At 46.4% G+C, this 19873-nt stretch overlaps 1 protein-coding gene across 18 annotated transcripts in view; it reads right to left on the bottom strand.

Moving 5' to 3' along the window:
* The window catches only part of IFT52 (intraflagellar transport 52), a 140741-nt gene that overhangs the window by 98600 nt on the left and 22268 nt on the right, over positions 1 to 19873 (bottom strand). For 2 of the 18 annotated variants that reach the window (XM_048963130.1, XM_048963169.1), the window contains exons 1-4: positions 14548 to 14725; positions 14155 to 14242; positions 13202 to 13331; positions 12376 to 12451 (exon numbers count right to left, since the gene is read on the bottom strand). In XM_048963130.1, the coding sequence (XP_048819087.1) occupies positions 12376 to 12451; positions 13202 to 13331; positions 14155 to 14242; positions 14548 to 14666 (413 nt within the window). In that variant the 5' untranslated portion in view covers positions 14667 to 14725. Of the gene's footprint in view, positions 1 to 4155; positions 4457 to 5000; positions 5147 to 5636; positions 5746 to 6864; positions 6953 to 8057; positions 8213 to 8962; positions 9032 to 9645; positions 9733 to 11552; positions 11680 to 12217; positions 12290 to 12375; positions 12452 to 13201; positions 13332 to 14154; positions 14243 to 14547; positions 14726 to 19873 lie in introns of those variants that run through there. The other 16 variants (XM_048963141.1, XM_048963134.1, XM_048963142.1 and 13 more) reach the window with 14 other exon arrangements.

Below are 19873 nucleotides of genomic sequence, written 5' to 3' on the forward strand. Positions count from 1 at the left end.
TTATGTGCTCACCGTGGTGGAGGCAACAACCGGGTGGCTTGAAACATATGCAGTACCCCATGCTACCGCCCAAAACACCATATTAGGTCTGGAGAGGCAAATCCTGTGGCGACATGGCACCCCGGAAAGGATTGAGTCAGATAATGGGACTCATTTTAAAAATTCACTTGTGGATACTTGGGCCAGAGAACATGGCATCGAGTGGATTTATCATATCCCCTATCATGCACCAGCCTCTGGTAAGATCGAACGCTACAACGGGTTGTTAAAAACGATGTTGAAAGCAATGGGTGGCGGAACATTTAAACACTGGGAGAAGCATTTGGCAGAAGCCACCTGGCTGGTTAACACCAGAGGATCAATCAGTCGAGATGGTCCTACCCAATCCAGCTCCCTACATATTGTAGAGGGAGATAAGGTCCCTGTAGTCCATGTAAAGAACATGTTAGGAAAAGCAGTTTGGGTTTTTCCTGCTTCTGGGAAGGGCAAACCTCTTCGCGGAACTGTCTTTGCCCAGGGACCTGGGTCCACCTGGTGGGTGATGCAGAAAAACGGGGATGTTCAGTGTGTACCACAAGGGAATTTGATGTTAGGGGAGTGCAGTCTGTAATCCCATGTGTTAAGCATGATGTAGTGATGTAGAATAAGGGGTGGAATGTCATGGTTTTATGATTTTTGGTCATCAGTATTCCACACCATAACATCATGTAATGCACTGGGGGTGGGGTTTGATATCTGCCGAATGTTCGTCCGTCAGAGAAGAACTACATTTCCCCAGGAGACTTTGCGGTCAGCAAGGGGATATAACTCCAAGCAAGGGCACCTGATTCTTCTTCTTCGCCTGCTCTTCGCCGCCTGCTCTTCGCCGCCTGCGCTTCGCCGTCTGTACTTCAGTCACTCAACTGGACTGCACTTCTCACCCCAGCATTGTGGTGAGGTCTCTCATGAGAAACAGCAGGATTGCCAAGCATTGGCCACCACATTTAACCCAATCTATGTTTTACTGTCCCACTGGTCACTTGTTGTCCTTTCCCTCACCTTCTGGGCGTCCTATCATGCAAGTAGGAAGTCCATGGAGAAAATAAGTACAGACATTCTCTAAAGTTTCACTACAGCTGCACCACTGTGATGACATCCAACACTTCTGTGCCTCAGCACTGCCTTAGCCCAAAGCCAGGTGGCATAGTGTCACCACCAGAGTAGCAGTGACTTACTCTTAGCACTCAAGTCCCTCCCCTCAAGCCAGGTCCCAGCTCTTGGGACCAAGCAGAGTGTTTTGTATGCGGAGTTCTGCAGAGTGTGTGCTTGCTCCCTCTTGCAAGACCTGGACAGAAACTTAGTGGTATATAGATGCAAAAATCCATGCGATGGAATGAGCCACGGCTTGTCAAACTATAGCTCTCTGGTTATGATGCCAATGCTTTGAAAAGGCAGCACAAGAGGTGCATATACCTGGCAATCCAGGAGGATGTTCTCAGGTTTTAAATCCCTGCAAGGCAAAAAACTTTTTGAGCAGATCAGGATTTTCTAAATATCTGGCCTAAACAGCAACAGCATCAGGTGAAAGGAGGAGCCAACAAGACTTCATAAGCCAACGCACCAAGACCTTTGCAAAGTGCAAACTCCCATTGCTCTTGGGCATTAGAATTTACATATTAATGTAGAACTGCTCTCATGCAGGGTCAGATATTAATTTTCATTTCACTGTGCATGATTTGTCACAGAAATTCTGATTTCCTTAGTAAGGTTTCTCCTAAATCTTTGTATGCAACTAGAGTCTTGTCCCCACTGCTGGGCTGGGGGTGTTTATTGCCCAGCAGGTCCCTCACGCTGCTGAATGCCACGATGCTTCACACAGACCTAAAAACCTCCTTTCCCTCCCCAGCCCTGCACCCAGCTGGCTGGTGGATCCATTGCCCCTGCTCTCCCCAGCATGGACGTGTACCTTACCTATAGATGATGTTTAAGGAATGCAGGTAACCAATTGCACTAGCAACCTCTGCAGCATAGAATCTTGCACGGGGCTCACGGAAACAACGCTCTCTTTGCAAGTGGAAGAAGAGCTGAGACAGAGACAAGAGGATTTATGGCCACTCTAAAAGCAGAAAGTTATCTTCTGGCCCACGCGCCAGCTACTCAAGGGAAAGCTGATTTACAGCAAGAGGCACACAGACAGCACCAAATAAGCCCAAACCAAGAAGCCTTATTTCACTATCTAAGCACCTTCCCAGGAACTGTTGCATTTGTCTTCCTCATATCAGTCCTGCACCTAAGAAGTCATTGCCCCAAACCTGGCTATTAGACTGGCTGATCTAGTTAAGCTTCCTTGCTAGCTCTAGCTCCTGAGCCAGTTCTAGGTGTACATATAGTATGGTCACAAAACAGTGCTAACCTAAAAATCCCATGCGAGTCAGAACTCTGTGTAAACAAGACATCGGTGTTAATAGCACCTCCCAGCCTGTTTCAGGTAGCACTGAGAGGCACAGCTGTAGAGAGAGCAGCTGTTACAGTTCAGAAAAAGAAGCCTGACATACTGCAGGAGCATCACATCAGCTCTAGGCTGGGACTGAGAGCTGGCACGAGTGAGTTTTCCATGAAGTTCACCAACACTGGAATTTCTCATGCTCTCCATGGCATTTTAAAGCGTCCCTAACTTTTTTCTCCGCCTACTTGTCTTGATAACCAGCTGGCACAGGTCATCCTCAGCAATATTTTCACTTAGAAGGGAGATGCTTGCCAGCCCCTCCTAGCTGTTCTTTCCAACAAAGTAATGTTATGCTTCAACATCGTTACCTCCTGACAAGAAAGTTGCAGGCAATAAAACAGAATGGCTGGGCAGAACTAAACAGGAGATTTAAAGTTGGTACTCACCTCTCCTCCATTTACATAATCAAGCACAAAGTAAAGCTTCTCCGAGGTCTGGAAGGAGTAGTGGAGGCCCACAAGGAAGGGGTGCTTGACATTTTTCAGAAGCACGTTGCGTTCTGCCATGATGTGGTTTTGCTGTAAAAAAGCAGGAAAGGAGACAGCTGTCCAGGACAGCCTGCTCTACAGACTCCCTGTCGTTCTGAATCCATGAGGAATCCGAGAACCCTACGGATCATATCCAGCCCCAAAGATGAAAGTACTCCCCCCCTCTCTAACTTTGCTTCATCCCACAGATAAATCCATGCTTACTGCGTGCATTGTTGATGTGAACACTCGCTTCAGCCACCAGATGGTTCAATTGCATTTCCAGGATTGCTTAGACACCAATCACCACTGTGTGTGTATGCATGGCCGAGGAGAGCAGACATACCTCCTTTTTCTTTAGGATGGTTTTCTTATGCAAGGCTTTCACAGCATAAAAAGTCCCATCACACTTGCGTTTGGCCTTTTGGAAAAGCAGCAGCTTGTACATTAAAAAACATGGCAGATAAAGATAAGGCACAAGTGCACAAAGGCCTTACAAAGTGCTCGAGTGGGGCAAAAATCAAGTTTTACAGTCGGGGTGTCTGATGAAATACAGAACTCTTCCAATAGCAAAGGACAACCTCAGAGAGCTGTTAAAAATCTCCAGCAACACTGACACACAGTGCTAATGATAGGGACAGATCTGTTCCTCTCACTGCTTATACCCTTGGCTATATTGTCACCATGCGCTGAGCTTCAATATCTCATGGATGATGAATTCCATGCGAGTTTCCATTCCTGTGCAATACCTGCTTTAATGCCTCCCCGAGTTTCCTGCACAGTATCAGCCTTTCCTAATAGAGATCCATTAAATCTTAACTTCTTAATCCCAACACCATTCGCCATGTCCTTCCAACCTTGAACAAGGCAGCAGTCTGTAGCATCATCACTGTCGGATTTCAACTCTTCCCCTCCCTGGAAAGAAACCTTCTGCTCCTACAGTTACAAACCTACCTCGCCTTGGTTCATTCTTGCAGAGATCCAAAAGGAGACTGCCTTGGGGGGCTACAGTAATATATTTCCAGCATCTCCTATACTTACTGCTGTATTTTCTTTTTCCAGTTCACCAACCAGAGTAATGATCTTTCTCACAGTGCAGTTAAGGACTACATGTATGCCAAAAGGGCCCACAGTAAAACTGAGCAGAAGAAAATAAATACCAGAGCAAGAAATGACCAAACTTAGATTTTCTTAGCATAAGATTTATATAAATATATATATATTTATATATATAAATATAACAAAATTGCAGTTTCAATAAAGAAATAGAAAAACAGGAAATAACCTGGAAAATACAAACATTTCCTCAAAAGGCATCAGTTATCCCAACTACTCCATGTAACCGATCCGTCCATTCAGTGAAATACTCAGACAGTCTCAATCAATGTACTGAACGCAGAGGTTGAAGAAAATTGCTAAGTATATTTTTAACAGATCCTCTCCATCCGGGGAAAGCCAGGTCTCAGTCACCATTCTGGGCTTCACTTGCGTCCGTATCACGTTGCTTAGGGAAGAGGAAAGGAGGAACAAAATCAGAACAAAACATCTCATTGTACAGATTATATACTATCGTTTGTACAACTGGTGTCAGATTTGGACCTTAACTGAGCTATTTGAGACACCTGTTAGTAAAAACAGCTGGTCTGCCTACAAGCGTAAAGTACTTCTTCACTGTCAATTTGAACACAATACTCCTTGTAAGTAACAATGCAGGTTTCACATCTACATCGTCGCGTTAGCAAGCATAGGAGCACCCATGAGGGCACGCTGCTTTTACATGTTGTGCATGTCAATGACTGGAATTACTCAAACTACACTATCAGTACCCCCAATTAAAATAAATGGGAGACTTAGTAAATTGAGCACTACGCAATCTGTACCACTGTAAGTATTCTGTATCAAACACCAGGCGTCGACTTTATTGTCCATCAAGTGCCTTTACGCACTGCTGTGTCTCCTCCCTGTGAGAAGAGCAGCTGCTACAAGGACGTATCATCCTAGTGCTGGCAGTATCAACAATTCACTTGTAACTCTGTTATGAAAAATACCTGATTCCGTTTCTTAAATTCAACCACTTGGAAGAAGACGTACTCCAGAATATGTTTGGCATCCTGCTTCTCCTTTGGGAGCTTACTTGTTACTCCTAGGATATCGCCACACTTCCGTATATAAAACTCCAGGTCATCATCAGTACCTAAACAAGCATCGCAAGCAAAGAGGCAGGTGAGCATCACACATCTGGACCAGCAGGGCAAAAACATACTGCCAATCTCCATTCATTTCTGGCATCCTGGGGATACAAACAGGTTCACAGCACTAGTCATCATGTATTCCTGCAGCCAGTCCGTTCTCATCTGGTCAGTACCAGACACTGAACTGACTGGCTGACTTCAAAAACCAGTCCCCAGAAGAACAGAAAGGGAGGCCAGCAAGTCTCTAAAATAACAGCAGGCTTACAGATCAAAGCCCATTGGGAAGAGGAAAAGACAGGGATAGGAAGAGGAAGATATGCTGCTGCTAACCGATGTGTCGAGCTGTAAGTCATGACCCAGCTTCCAACACTCTAAGCATACTTGGCCCAGGATTACAAAAGTGCATTTCCATAGATTATGACCAGGTTCAACACCTATTTTCTTACAAAAACTTGCATAGACACGTGTGAAAAATCAGTCTGCTCTGCTTACATTTGTTTGTAATCTCTGCAAGACGAGCTTTCTCAGAGGAAAATATTTCATCCAAGTCAAACAGCTCCAGAGGAGGAGGAGGCAATTCTCTGAAAACAGGTGAAAAAACCTGGAAGAGATTTGAGAGAGCATGTTTTATTGACAATTATTTTCCTTATACTTCAAAAACCTCCAAGGCAACAGTTTTAGACTGCACTTCAATAAACCTTTTATTAAATCAGAAGCAACTCCAAAGCCCAGAGTGCAAACGTACATCCTTTTAAAAATCTCATGTGTGGTTTGCAAAAACAACTCAATATTTCAAGAGTTCAGTCTCCAGAATGCCACAATTATCTCCTAGAACAACTACAGATGCTATATTTGCAGTTTGTTCTTTCTTTTGTTCCAAGACATCCAGGTGATTCCATTTAGTACTGAGATAGTCCAGGTACTAAACAGACCATAACAACTCGCCTTGAAGCATTTCTGTGCTCATTTGGATGAGGGCATTTTCTTTCTCATGCAGTCACCACATGTGCCACAACTGGGACTCTGCATTGAACAGGGCTGACAAGTGCTTAAAAGAGCACTCTATTTCTAAATGAACCTGTTTTGAAAGAGCACTGCAAGAGATATTACTTCCAGTTGACCCCTGAAACCAGCTCTAAGTTATCACAGTAACATTTCTTCAGTGGTCAAACCAAAGCACAAGCCACAGTGGCAGAGCTCAGACAGAAAACTAAGTGTGACACCACTGAAGCTCACGGTGTTGGTGCCAGTCCAAATCTCTGCAAGGAAAAGTTTGGCCAGCCCTTGCTGTAGAAGACCAACACTTTATTTTCTTCTTCCCCCGAAAATGCAGAAGCTCAGAGAACAGTGGAACTGACTGGCTCCCCCCAGCAGTACAATTCTATTGATCACAACACCACTATTTGCTGAAACACCACTTTCTGTTTTCACAGTGAAAGCAAAAACCCAAAGCCCTACAGGGCCAGGAGCAGCTACACAAGTGATGATACATGCAAGGCATTCGTAGAGATTTAGAGAGTTTCTGTACCATACCAGATGCCACACTTTCAAGTTCTGCTGACTAAAACCATAAGTGTAAAAAAGCTACTTCTTAAGAGTCAAATATGAGGCAAGATCAGTATTGCTCTCCCTTTTTTTTCTTGAAAGAAACACAGAAACAACACAGTGTGTCCATATGAAACAAAAACCCTCCAGGTCCCGTGTCAGCAAGAATACTTACAGCTGGCTGCAAGGGAGGCAGTGGAGTCTCAAATTGAGGCTCAATGAGTCGGAGAGGTTCATGCTTCACATTCAACTCTTCATAAGCTCTGCAGTAAGCACAAACCAAAACAAAACAAAAACCCAAAGTATGAGGAAAGAAAGAACACCATTTGTACTTGCGTGCATTAAGGACTATAGAAGTTAATATTCCACAAAGACACAAAGGTCAACATTTTGCAGAAAGTAACGGCACAAAAAAAATGGACGCCCATTGATGAAAGGAACCCAGAGCACTACATACGAGTAATAGCTGACTTTGAAAGCAAGCAAACTGAAGTTATGGCAGAGCAGACAACGATAGATGGACATGGAGAATGACAAAACAGAAGGAAGTCACAGCTCTCCATTATTCAAACAACTTCTGAAGGGATGGACGCACAAAGGAAAAAGCGATCCAGTTCTAAAGGAGCTGACTGGGGATTTCAACAGTTCTTCAGAGAGTTCCTAACAAAAGCCATTTAAAAAATTATTTGCTATGGGATCAGAAGGGACATTCCAGTATCAATTCACATCTAGGGAAAATAGAAAAAACACAGAGTAAGAAGGAGATGTCCATCAAGCAGTGGAGTTTCATGACATCTGTGCCAAGCCTGCTATTATTCAACATGTTCTTACACGATCTGAGTAGCATAAGTTAGATGGGGCAAAGCTGCTAGCGATAGAAAAGTGATGAAACCAAGCAGCAGATACAGCTTCAGGCAGAGAATTTGCTGGGAAATGCAAAGATGAGAAAAACAGAGCTTCAGTAAATGCCAAGTAATAATACATGAATGGAAAAACAACCAGCTCTCAGACAGTATCTCCTCTTATCCCTCCAGAAAGTACCCAACATCACTGCATGCAGTTCTACAAAAAGTACCAGTTCCTTGAGGCAACAACTGGTAGAAGAAGTAAAAAAGAATGTCAGAAACTACGGCAAAATTCCTATCAAAGAGAAAACCTGGGAAACCAGAAAAAGAAACAAACCTGCAGAACAAGAAAAGACCACACTATCACCCTAAGAGCTCTGGGATATCCATAGTCAGAATGCGGTACGCAGTGCAGGTTCTTCTGCTAAGTGGTCACAATAAGCACAAAATAAGCAGAAAATGGAGAAAGAAAAAACAAAAGAACGTAGCACATGGAGAAATGAATGAGTTCAGAGCTGCTGACTTGAGAACTGCAGGGAGGGCGGTTGTGTCCAGCTCATACAGGGACGTATCAAACAGCTGTGTGAAGTCTCTTGGGCTCTCATCTCCTCCTTGCAGACAGACCCGCAGTTGCTCAGACAGTGCAGCTATATTTGGGAGCAAGGTATAGTCTGAAATCTGAACACACACACACAGGCACGCACATTATTAAGAAGACCAAACCAATTACAGTCTCTTACCAGTTTACACCTCTCCTAACGCCATCCAGAAATAATTACTCCATTCTCCACCAGGCACGAGCCCTTGCAGTGCAGCTTACACCAGAAAACTGCAGACTCCATTCTTAGCTGCACCCTGTTCACAGCTGCACAGACACTGCATCTGAATTTGTCACTTCTTGTCAAAATCAAGAGACAGCTTAACACAACCATGCAGGACTCTTTCTTTTCGTACACACAGTCTACAATTTTGTCATGTGTGTTTCTAAACAAAAAATAATCTCTGCATATGCAGATATAAAAAAAATAATAACCACAACTACAATTGATACAAAGGCTGATGTTTAACCAGATAAACAAAATCTGTCTTTGCTTCACACATTTCTCTCGACTGAAGGCTCAAAGCTGAAGCACAAACCGGTTAAGTTTGAACAGCAAAAAAATCCCCAGCAGCCAAACTGGGAAAGGTCTTTCACAGCCAGCTTCAGGAATGAGCACCAACCCCAGACTGAAATAGATACATTTTTTTATTCGCCATTTTCTCTCCCAGTCTGTCTAGGAATTCTTCAACTTCTATCCAAAATAAAGGGTCTGTAACAACAACTGCATTCATCTGGCTGTCAGCTATTCTGCACTAAATCACGGTTGGGCAAAACCAGCACTGCTGGACCTCTCTGTTATTTACTGCCTTCTGAAGGATCTCTCTTACCTCAGGGTCTTCCATGTCCCTCTGGTTTAAACGAACATCTGATGTTGTGAGCCACTGCAAAAGCACATCCTGGAAAAGGGGAGAACTTTACTAAAATCAGGAAGGCCCAAGTTCATTCATATTAAATCTAATAACGTACAGCAAAAAAAGAAGTAAAGTGGGCAATAAATCCAAGAAAATCTAGAGAGGAAAGACAACCTTGGATTTTTATTTGCTCATGGAAGCAGCGATTCAGAACAAGAAGCACACCCTGTGTGAGATGTGTGCTGTCAGGAAACCCCTCTTCTTACAAATAAGGGCACTATGCACTACACCTTGGACAGCACACTACAACCCATCAGGAGCCACATGTACAAAGGTTTATTATTAATCACGAACCAAAAATCAAGCACTCAAGAAGCTAAGAAGTCACAGACCACAAAAGACCGACTGATCAATTTTCATAACAACGAGTGCTGAACAGGAGTAGGAAACGCTCGTCAGAGTCCTGAAGCACAAGCAATACGCTGCACTGTTACAAACTCCTTTCTGTTAGTTGTGCTGTGACAAAGCCTCCAGGATGTCAGCTGTTAGCAATGCTGAGACTCACACCACATCGCTTTCACAGCTTTCTTGGCCAAGAGGAAGCTGTTCAGCTGGAATTCCTTTGTAACCCTGTGAAATACACACACTTGTTCACTTACCAGGATCTTACCATTTTCTTCTTTATCTAAGTATTGATCGCTGAACATGTGGCAAGATCCCAGTGCTGCCACCTTTCCACCTTGGCTCTATTGAGAAAGAGCACAATATAAAAAAACATTCCTAGTTGCAGTTTTAGAGGCAATTGTTAATGGCATCCAATTGCAAAGCAATTGAAACAAATGAGAAATGTTGGAATAAGCATCAAAGGCAGTTTCAAACATGGAAAGCTCACAAGAGCGCAGCATTCTTTCTAAGAGCACATGCTCTGCAGGCTCAGAAATTCAGTAAAATACTCATCTGTTTGAACATTAGAAAGACAAGAAATCCCGTATCGTCAACAACAGCTGCACTTATGTTATTTTGGCAGCAAAAAGAACACTTCTATTGATGAAGCAAAAAAATAAGTTCAAAAAATGGAAACCTAAAGGACAGCAACACGCATGCATGTCAGCAGAGCACGTGAGCACATCAGCCAACAGAAGAGTTGGATAATTTCATTGCTTCTAATATAAAATGCAAAAGATTCAGGCTCCTTTATTTCTCTTCAGCCAAATCAAACGTGCATGAAAAGGCATCCACGAAACAACTTTGGTGTTCTTCTCTATCCAGATTACCCCTCCTGCCTTCCACGAGGGCACACATAAGAAACAGGAAGCTTTCAACAGACCCAGACACCACGTGTGCTTCCTGCACCAGCTGTGGAGCTCAAGGCATAACACAGCCATACAGACTGCTGCAGTGGCACTGAAGATACTCAGAGCTCCAGTTTGCCTAACAAACTGCTGATATTCTCCACATTTTGCAAATAAAGCTCAACTTGAATTCTAAAGGTTTGATTCCAAACAGAGTAACCAGACAGCATCCCCTGCTCTTACTTTCCACTCCTTCAATTTTGGTTGCTGCTCTTTACCGCATCTCCTCTTTGCTTCCATAGATCCTGTTTTCCTTCTGGCACATTGCTCTGCTCTGCCTGAGAAAGCAGCTCTGTCTCTGGCTTCATATTCTACCTTTTTTTCTACAGTTTCTGCAAGCTAGACAGGAAAAATGATGCCATCTATTTGAATTCACACGGCAGTGTTACGATGCAGGAAGAACTACCCGGCTGACATGGCACTGCTTCCATCTCAGTGCCCAACCCATGCAGAAGATCTCTGGGAGCTACAAAGAAGTTACATGGATGTCACTTGGAGCGCAGTGCATTTGCTGCATTTCTCAGAGGAAAACACACTTCTCTGTACCACGAGGTGAAGCACGTGGAACTGCACGCAAACAAGCACGCTCCTGAAATGAGAACACTGACCAGCAAGCCTTTGATCCCAGCGAGGCTTTACGTCACTTTGGCAAACATGTCACAAGAAGACATCTCTGCATTAATGCAAACAATTGCAAGATTACCGTGGGTGTGAGATTAGACATCAGTCTACAGGTCCGTTGGATTGACGTGCACATACTGTGTCGGGGGAAGGGGTTTTATTCTATCTTATTCCAACAGTTGCACACAAAATGCAAGCAGTAAGTGCACGTGGAAGTTCACTCACACTGCTGTATTGACTTTGATTTACGGGGTGCATTTCAGACACAATGTGGGGAATGAAGACAGACATCCTCAGTAAAAAAATAAAGAAAAATATCCTTCCTAAGGTACAAAAAAAAAAAAACCAACCCACAAGAGTGTTAGCAAGTTATACACACAGTAAAGAGCATGGTAATGTTCACTAACAATACTAATTCCTTACACCCATCCACTACTCGTAGTTGCCTTTTTTTTAATGAACTAAGAAAGCTGCACAGATAACAGACATCTACCAGCTCTGAGCTGATGGTCCTCTTTCTTCATCCACTATTAACTAAGTAACAGTCTCATTAAATGCTCAAACTACATGGCTTGCTTCATGCAGAATCGTACCTCGTGCTGATAGAACGCAAGAATAGGTCTCCTGAGGGGGAAGCAGATGGATCCTGTTGACAGAACAGCCACTGCTGGTTTCATCACATTTAGTGTGGCACCAAATGGATACACAAAAGTGAGAGCTCTGCAGAAAATACAGACTCCTTAAGTGCCTGCATGCATCACATAGGCTCGTCTCATCTATAAAACAGACTATCTGCCTAAGCTGACAAGTTTAACCGTGCGCTGATGGTGGAATGCCAAGAGCCCTGTTTGAGAAACTCAGACCACCACAATGACATTACTTCCTAGGAGGTGTTTCTCTTCAGAAAGAAACAGGGTTCCTCTTCTCTACAGCTAGAGCACTCACTAACCAGAGCTCATGCCTATTCATGTTCAATCAAACTCAAATACAGAGAGAAGGAGGGTGGAGGGGGGGGAAATCTGGTCAAGAAAGTAATAATTCCCCTCAAAATCTATCTATTATTCCTGCTCTTTACTTGCTATCAAGAGTCACTGAACAGCCTTCTTTCCAGATAAAGCCTTGGGAAGCAAGAAGCTAACTGACATACACACATTAGAAAAGCTCAACATAAACTCAATAAATTCCTGCCCACGGAGGCTATCAGTGGAGAGTGAGGCTAAAGCTTTTCACACCAGCTGCCCCAAAGGAAAACACTTACTGTGAGCCATGCCCGCTCCCATCTTCACCTGCTGCCTCAAGCCCTGTTTTTCCTGCAGCTTCACTGATTCCCCTACAGCAAATTGAAAGCAAAGCCTACTGAAAACACTACGGGCTAAAAGAGTTAATTGTGAAGATGCACACGGCCAAAATACCTACCTATTCAAAACTCCATCAGAGATCAGTGCTTCTTTTGGATGGAAGTACTTGTAATACACATTTCGTACAACAGCATCTTGGATAAAAAAATGAAATAAGAGGAAATCTGTACCTTAACTGATCAGTGTGCTAAACGTAGCAATGTAAATGAGTTTAGCTCTGGGCTCCCTTGAATGTTTCTTTCTAACACTGCAAAGCTGGCACGTGGCCCCCAGAAAAGTTCCTGTCAGTCTTCACTATTGCTTCCTTCTGGACATAAAGACTTAGACCAGCAATATCTTTGCAAAATAAAACTATGAAAAACGACCACATGTCTTCTGCATGTTCTTAGATTAAAAAAAAACAGTTAAAAGGATTCTTATCAAAGTTTTTAATACATCTCCTAAAGCGTGATGATGACCAATAGCACTGACGCACAAAAAAACAGAGAGCAAAAAAAAGGAAAACAAAGAATACCAGGCTAAATGCCAACAAAGAGCCTACAGATATTTCCTGTACGCTGAGGCACACAGTTTATTTACACTTTGGCAGTGCACAAGCGAATGGATTGCACGTCACTGGTCTCCTCCAAGAAAGTGCCACAGCTGCTTCAGGTGAGCTACGGGGATGGCCAAATTGTTACCAAGCTGCTGTGCCTGTGGAAAGCCCTCGGTGTGCCTCAGTACTACACTATAGAGCACATACAGATATCAAGAGAAACACAGCCTGAAAAGATCCAAGGGCAGATTTTGTGTGCAGGACCTGCAGAGCTCACAGCCTACAGACTGAACTGCTCTTAGCTTTCCTAGGAAAGGAAAGAATAAAAGGTGTCAGTGAGCCCCACTACCGTTATTGAAAGCGATCCCGTATTCTTCTAACAGAAAGTTAATGTTTGTGCCAGATCTGGACTCGCCGCCTTCACTGAGCATCACCAGGATGGCTCCACCATCCTCCAGGAATTTCTTCAGAACCGAAAACTAAAAGACAACAAGCATCCAGAAAAAAACCGTCACTGAAAGAAGACAACAGCAAGACTGCAAGAATCACAGAATGGCCTGGGTTGCAAAGGAGCACAGCGCTCAGCCAGTCCCAACCCCCTGCTGTGTGCAGGGTCACCACCCACCAGACCAGGCTGCCCAGAGCCACATCCAGCCTGGCCTTGAATGCCTCCAGGGATGGGGCATCCACAGCCCCCTTGGGCAACCTGTGCCAGTGCACCACCACCCTCGGAATGAAAAACTTCCTCCTAACATCCAACCTCAACCTCGCCTGTCTCACTTTAAAACCATTCCCCCTTGTCCTATCACCATCCACCCTCATAAACAGCCATTCTCCCTCCTGTTTACATGCTCCCTTCAAGTATCGGAAGAAGCTACACTGAGATGATTCTGACAACCTGCAGTGAATTTGATGCTATGACAAAAGCATTCAAATCTCAAGCTGTGTAAATTCATACAAAGCAGTAACGTCCAAAATCATCTACGCTGTTATCTTCTATGTTGTTTTAAGATCTGCTTAACGCACAGCCTATGTGCAAACAGGTATGGTTTTAAGTTGCGGGAGGGAAGATTTAGGTTGGATGCCAGAGGGAAGTTCTTTACAAATGACGGTGAGGTGCTGGAACAGCTGCCCAGAGAGGCTGTGGATGCCCCATCCGTGGAGGTGTTGGAGGCCGGATGGGCAGCCTGGGCTGGTATTAAGTGTGCAGGTTGGTGGCCCTGCCTGTGGCCGGGGGGTTGAGCTTCGTGATCCTTGAGGTCCCTTCCAGCCCTGGCCATTCTGTGACTCTGTGATTCTTACCTCAGCAGCGCTGAACTTTTCTCTTGGACCAGCTGTTATCCACACTTTCACTCCGAGGAGATTCTCAGACGTGAGCTCATCTTTTAAGCTACAAACGGACAACAAAAAGACACGGCATTCTTGCCCTGAACCACAATATTACTAAGAACTGACAAATAAGCATTAAGCAAATCACTCCAGTCGCTTCAACCCCTTCGTTTCGGTTTAGAATTCACAACCTATCGAACACAAAGCACCGTCAGCGAGGCCCCGCGGCACAGCCACAACCCGCACCTCACAGAGAGCAAAATCCGGGCAAACGAAGGCCCTTCCTTCTGCGCCCCGACACCCCGAGCCGGGCAGCCGAGCTGCGCAGCACCGCCAGGACGGGGACAGCAGCGGCCCGGCCCTCACCTCAGGATCTCCCAGTTCCCTCGGAGCCTCTTACGCCAGGCTTTGTAGCCGCTGGCGGGAGTGAAGGCTTCCCCTTTGGAAGCGTTGAAGACGATGGCGTTCCTCGGACACTCCGCCATCCCGCACGCAACGGCTCCCGGTCGCCCGGTAACGCACCGCCCGCGCACGCGCAGCAGCCCGCGGTGTGCTGCCTCTCCCAGGAAACACTGCGGCTGGGATCGTACCGACAGCCGCCGGTAGGGGGCGCTGCGCCGCCCAGCCACCCCCACCCCCGGCCACACAGAGGCGGGAGCGCACAGCGGTGCGGTGTGGTGCGCTTTAATTGAAACCGCGTGGTGGTTGCGGCGCTGCTGCACGTACAAGAGAAACGTTCCCGTACGAGCTTCCTCAGCGCGAACAGCACTCGCCCCCTTTTTCCTCCTCCCAGCAGCAGTAAGAAAAGGACTCGAGGAAAGAAAGGGGGGAAGCGGTGCTCAAGCAGTACACCGGCATTTAAATTCAGGCAGAACAAAGATCGTGTGCACATCGCGACAGCCATCGCCAGAGCAACGCGGGCACCGCAAGGCTTCTGTTGCTGCTGAGGAGCAGCCCTTAGGAGAGCACAGGATCCGCAGCCCTGCCAGCAGCGACTGACAGCTGCTGAGCCCAGCACGAGGCTGCTCTTTCCTCCCACCAGCAGCGCTCCCTCCTTCCACCAAGGCGGCTCTGCTTCTTCAGCGGCGTCCATCGACCTCCTCATTTCTGCTCTGAAGTACTGAAATGCAACGAGCACCTCCAGGCAGGAGCAGGGGAACGCCTGCAGCTACGAGCTTTTTTATTGGCCCTGGGCAGAAGGCTTGCTGAACTGCCCTGCTTGAACTCCAGCCTTGCTCCTGGGATCAGATTGTCCTTTTCCCAGCCATTTAGATGAGCGCATCCTACTTCAAAAGGAAGAAGCCCACGATCTTCCCACTGCTGTGCTGTGAAGTTTCCCTTTGTTACAAGGCAGCAGTAGCTCCACACCATAGAAATGACCTGTTCCAGAGATGTGGCTGCGATGTGCGTGATGGTACATATATCTTAGTCATAAATACAACCACGATGAATACAACCCTACCAACTAGTACAGAGATAATTATTAGTGTCTCACTTTCCTTGCTACAGGAACACCCACTTAGAGGCAAATCCACCAAACAGCACAAATTAAGAGCTCTGTTCCATCCCAACCAGTTAGTGTATTAGTCCCCTGGTTTAGACCATGAGAAAGTGACATTACTATTCCTTCCAAAAACTGAAACGAGAAAAGCCACAGCAATAACAGCAAACATAAAATTGCATTCAGTTAAAACCTGGCTTCTCAAAGCCTTTATAAAATCTAGAAGTCCTCTTCAGTTGGTGCATAAGAAAACCCTAAAAAAGCATCTGAGGCACTGGAGCTGCTGGCTGCTAAGTCAGGTGTGTGGGTGATGGAGGCAGAGATCGCTTCCTGGGTGAACTCTGGGTCGAAGTGCCGCAGATCAGCTGGGCCAGCCTACAGGGGCAGAGGGACGCATCATGTTGGGCAAGCAGACCCCAAGCACCTGCTTGCGGTCCATCCCTTATCACCACCCTTGCAGTGTGTAACCTGCACTTCAGCATCCCTCGCTATCAGTGAGGGACGCCTGGGGAAGAGCCTTTGACCTTGCAGCCTCAATTCCTTGTGGGCCACTATAAGGCAGACCCCAAATTAAATACCCACTTACCACATTAGGGTTGAACGGAGGGTGTATAACCAAGATGTTGTAATCACAATATAATTGTGTATAATCAATAGATATCAAGATGTTATAATCGCAATATAATCAAAAGAGTAAGGCAAAGCAAACAAGGATCACAAAAGAGAATAAGTGGAAGAGCTTACCCTTGGGTTGAGCTCACTAGAAGATACCAAAAGAGGGGATCTCCAGAAGAGATCCTTCCCCTCTGGTAGCCAGCTCTTAAATAGGTCCAGGAGGGGTGGACTTCCTGGACCTTCAGCTGTGCTCCTCTGGCTGACTCATGGCTCACCTCAGGTGATCAATCAGAGGTTCAGGCCGTGACTCAGCAGTTCCCATACACTCCACCCCTTCACGGCGTGAACCAATGATCAGGTTAACAAAAGGGTAAGCTTTCCCTAATACAGAGATCCGGTATATCGCGACGCTTATACAATTTTATCACGACGTATGTTGGTACAGTTCAAGACATGTGATGATTAGTGGATGTCTATATTCTTCTATGGGCCAGTGCTCGATGATGTGCCTGGAGGCATGAGGTCCTGAGGTGCAGGTCCGTTCTATGTTCCATCAGTCCCATGCAGACCATCACCGGGTGTTGTACGTGATCTGACAGCAACACTGGAACGCTTGATGGCATTTTGTTCCTTCCGGTGGTCCTGAAGGCTCACAGACTCACGGGGAGTCATACAGATGTTTTACAGGTACCAGGAGGGGAAGGTCTGCTCTCCAGGGCAAGATACAGGCCGTATTTCTGTCTTGGGTCAACACTTCCGCTTGTACTGGGGCATGTCCTGGCCGCCTGTACCACACCTTTTGGCTGGATATCTGTGGCTGCATAACGATATCAGGCACCAAAGGAGGTGTCCTGATCTGCCATAGGGACATGATGGGGGTCCCTTTAGCAATAAAGATCGGAGTGTTGACCACAATATCAGTAGGCCATGTACCTATTACTGGAGGGACTACTGAGCCTCCCACCTCCAATAGTCTCCCCCAAGGTGCAAGTAGGCCACACCACTTGGGTCCTACCTGCACCTTCCAGGGCCATTTTATTTTATGGGTACCTGGCTCTAAGTTTTCAGGGGCAGGGAGCAGAAGATTATTTTCATTACCAATCTGGGGTCTTACCTGATGATCAGTGCTCGTAATTTGGATCCTAAGCGCGGTGGCCCATGTCGTCTGCAACATTCTCAGGGCACTGGGTCTGCCATCTCGAGGTCTTTCATTCAGGTCCCGCAGGGTTTCATACAGTCTTTTTGTCCACCCCTGCAAGGACTGGGAGTCTGTCTTCAGGGCAGCCTTAAGAATACCATTATAACGTTCGATGAGGCCTGCCCCCGTTGGATTATATGGCAGGTGGAATCGCCATTCGATGTTATTTTCTTCTGCCCAGCGCTGTATCGTTGCACCAGTAAAATGAGTCCCTTGGTCACTCTCGATGACTTGAGGTGTCCCATAGGCAGACATCAGTTTAGTGAGTGCCTTGATGGTATATGCCTGGTTTGCTTTCGGTACTGGATAGGCCTGCAGTAGCCCACTTGCAGTGTCGACACAGGTCAGGGCATATCTTGCCCCTTCGGAACGAGGAAGGGGCCCGATGTAATCGACCTGCCATCGCTGGAGAGGATTGTGTCCCCTAGCAAGATGGGCTGTTGTTTCGGGCAACGATCTCGGTCTCATCTTGGAGCAAGCGTCGCAATCCTGGCATGCCTGGACGATATCAGATAGTTGTATGGGCAGTCCCCATGCTTTAGCAGCTGCCCACATTGTCTTTTGTCCAGCATGCCGTAGCTTCTGATGTAACCAGCGGGCGATGTTCTCAGATGGTGAATTCTCAATCCATCGAACTCGGGCCAATGTGTCGGCTTCATCGTTTCCCGGTGACTGTAGGGGCTGATGACCAGAAACATGGTAGACACGTACAGTCCTGTGTTTGACCGTATTCCATATATCTAACCACATGTCTTTGCCCCAGATCGGTCGGGCGTGGATAGTCCGTTCCTGGGTGGCCCACTGTGCAATCCAAAGAGTGAGCCCCCGGTACACAGCCCAACTATCTGTGCAGATGTTCAGGATACCATCACCGGGTTCCTTGGTTATAACCATCCACACGGCTCGCAGTTCTGCCCATTGGCTGCTCTGACCATCCCCCTCATCGAACCAGATTGTCTCGGTGGAAGGATGGTATGCTATTGCTCTCCACTTGCTCGGGTTGCCCTTGCTGGACCCATCTGTGTACCAGGCATCTTCAGGGATAGGATATTTTCCCTCCTGAACGGGACTCTTCTCTGGTGGAGCGACCAGTATTTCTTTTGGTGCATCACTGTGATACGTAACTGGGCCTAGGATCTTCTGGAGTTCTTCTTTCAAGGGGGATGAAGACAGACTGCTCCTTTGGCTGAGATAGGCGACCCATCGTGCCACTGTTTGTGCTTGGGCCACCCCTGTCTTAGGAAGGTGGGTCAGATCCTTCACCCACCCCTGAATTGGCAGAGTGGTCTTGACTATAACTGCAGCTGTTTGAGTTATTGGCTCTACTGCCTGTAATGCCGAATAGGCAGCCAATAACTGTTTTTCAATCATACTGTATCTTTCTTCTGCTCTGTGCCAAACCTGAGACCAGAAACCAATGGGGGTCCGAACAGAACTCTGGCATTGCCACAGGCCCCAACCGAAGCCGTCTTGAGTAACATGAACGTCCAACTCGGCTGGGAGGGTAGGATCGAGTATACCCAATGCCTGAGCTTGTTTAACTGCCAGTTTTGCTTGTTGGAAAGCATCCTGTTCGGTTTTCCCCCAGTCCCATAGCTGCCCCTTTTTTGTGAGTCTGTATAGTGGCCTTAGCAGCTGCGCTAGGTGAGGTATAAAGGAACGCCAATAACCCAATATACCTAGAAACTCTTGCAGCTGCTTTGATGTTGTAGGGACTGGGAATGCCTGAACCTTATCTATAACAGCACTGGGTAGCACTTTGGTCTTTCCTGACCAAACCACCCCCAGGAATTTGACGGACAGGCCTGGACCTTGCACCTTTTGGGGATTTATAGCCCATCCCCTTTGTTGTAAATAGGCAGTTAATGAATCTGCTGCCTGTCCTACTGCCTCCAGTGAGTCGGATGTCAACAGGAGATCATCAATATAATAATATAGGTTAACATCATCAGGTTTTCTCCAGTCAGCCAGGTCACGCGCCACTAGATTGTGACAATCACAGAATCACAGAATCACAGAATCACCCGGGTTGGAAGGGACCCCAAGGATCATGTAGTTCCAACCCCCCTGCCTAGCAGGGCCACCAAACATACACATTCAGATCAGGTTGCCCAGGACCCCGTCCAACCTGGCCTTGAACACGTCCAAGGACGGGGCATCCACAACCTCCCTGGGCAGCCCGTTCCAGGGCCTAACCACTCTCCTAGTAAAGAACTTCCCCCTAACATCTAACCTAAATCTTCCCTCCTTCAACTTAAAACCATTTCCCCTAGTCCTGCTGTTGTCAGCCCTTTTGAAGAGTTTACTCCCCTCCTGGGTGTAGGTTCCCTTCAGGTACTGATAGGCTGCAATGAGGTCACCCCGCAGCCTTCTCTTCT

This window comes from Lagopus muta, chromosome 16, assembly GCF_023343835.1.
Source record: "Lagopus muta isolate bLagMut1 chromosome 16, bLagMut1 primary, whole genome shotgun sequence".
Taxonomy (NCBI): Eukaryota; Metazoa; Chordata; class Aves; order Galliformes; family Phasianidae; genus Lagopus; species Lagopus muta.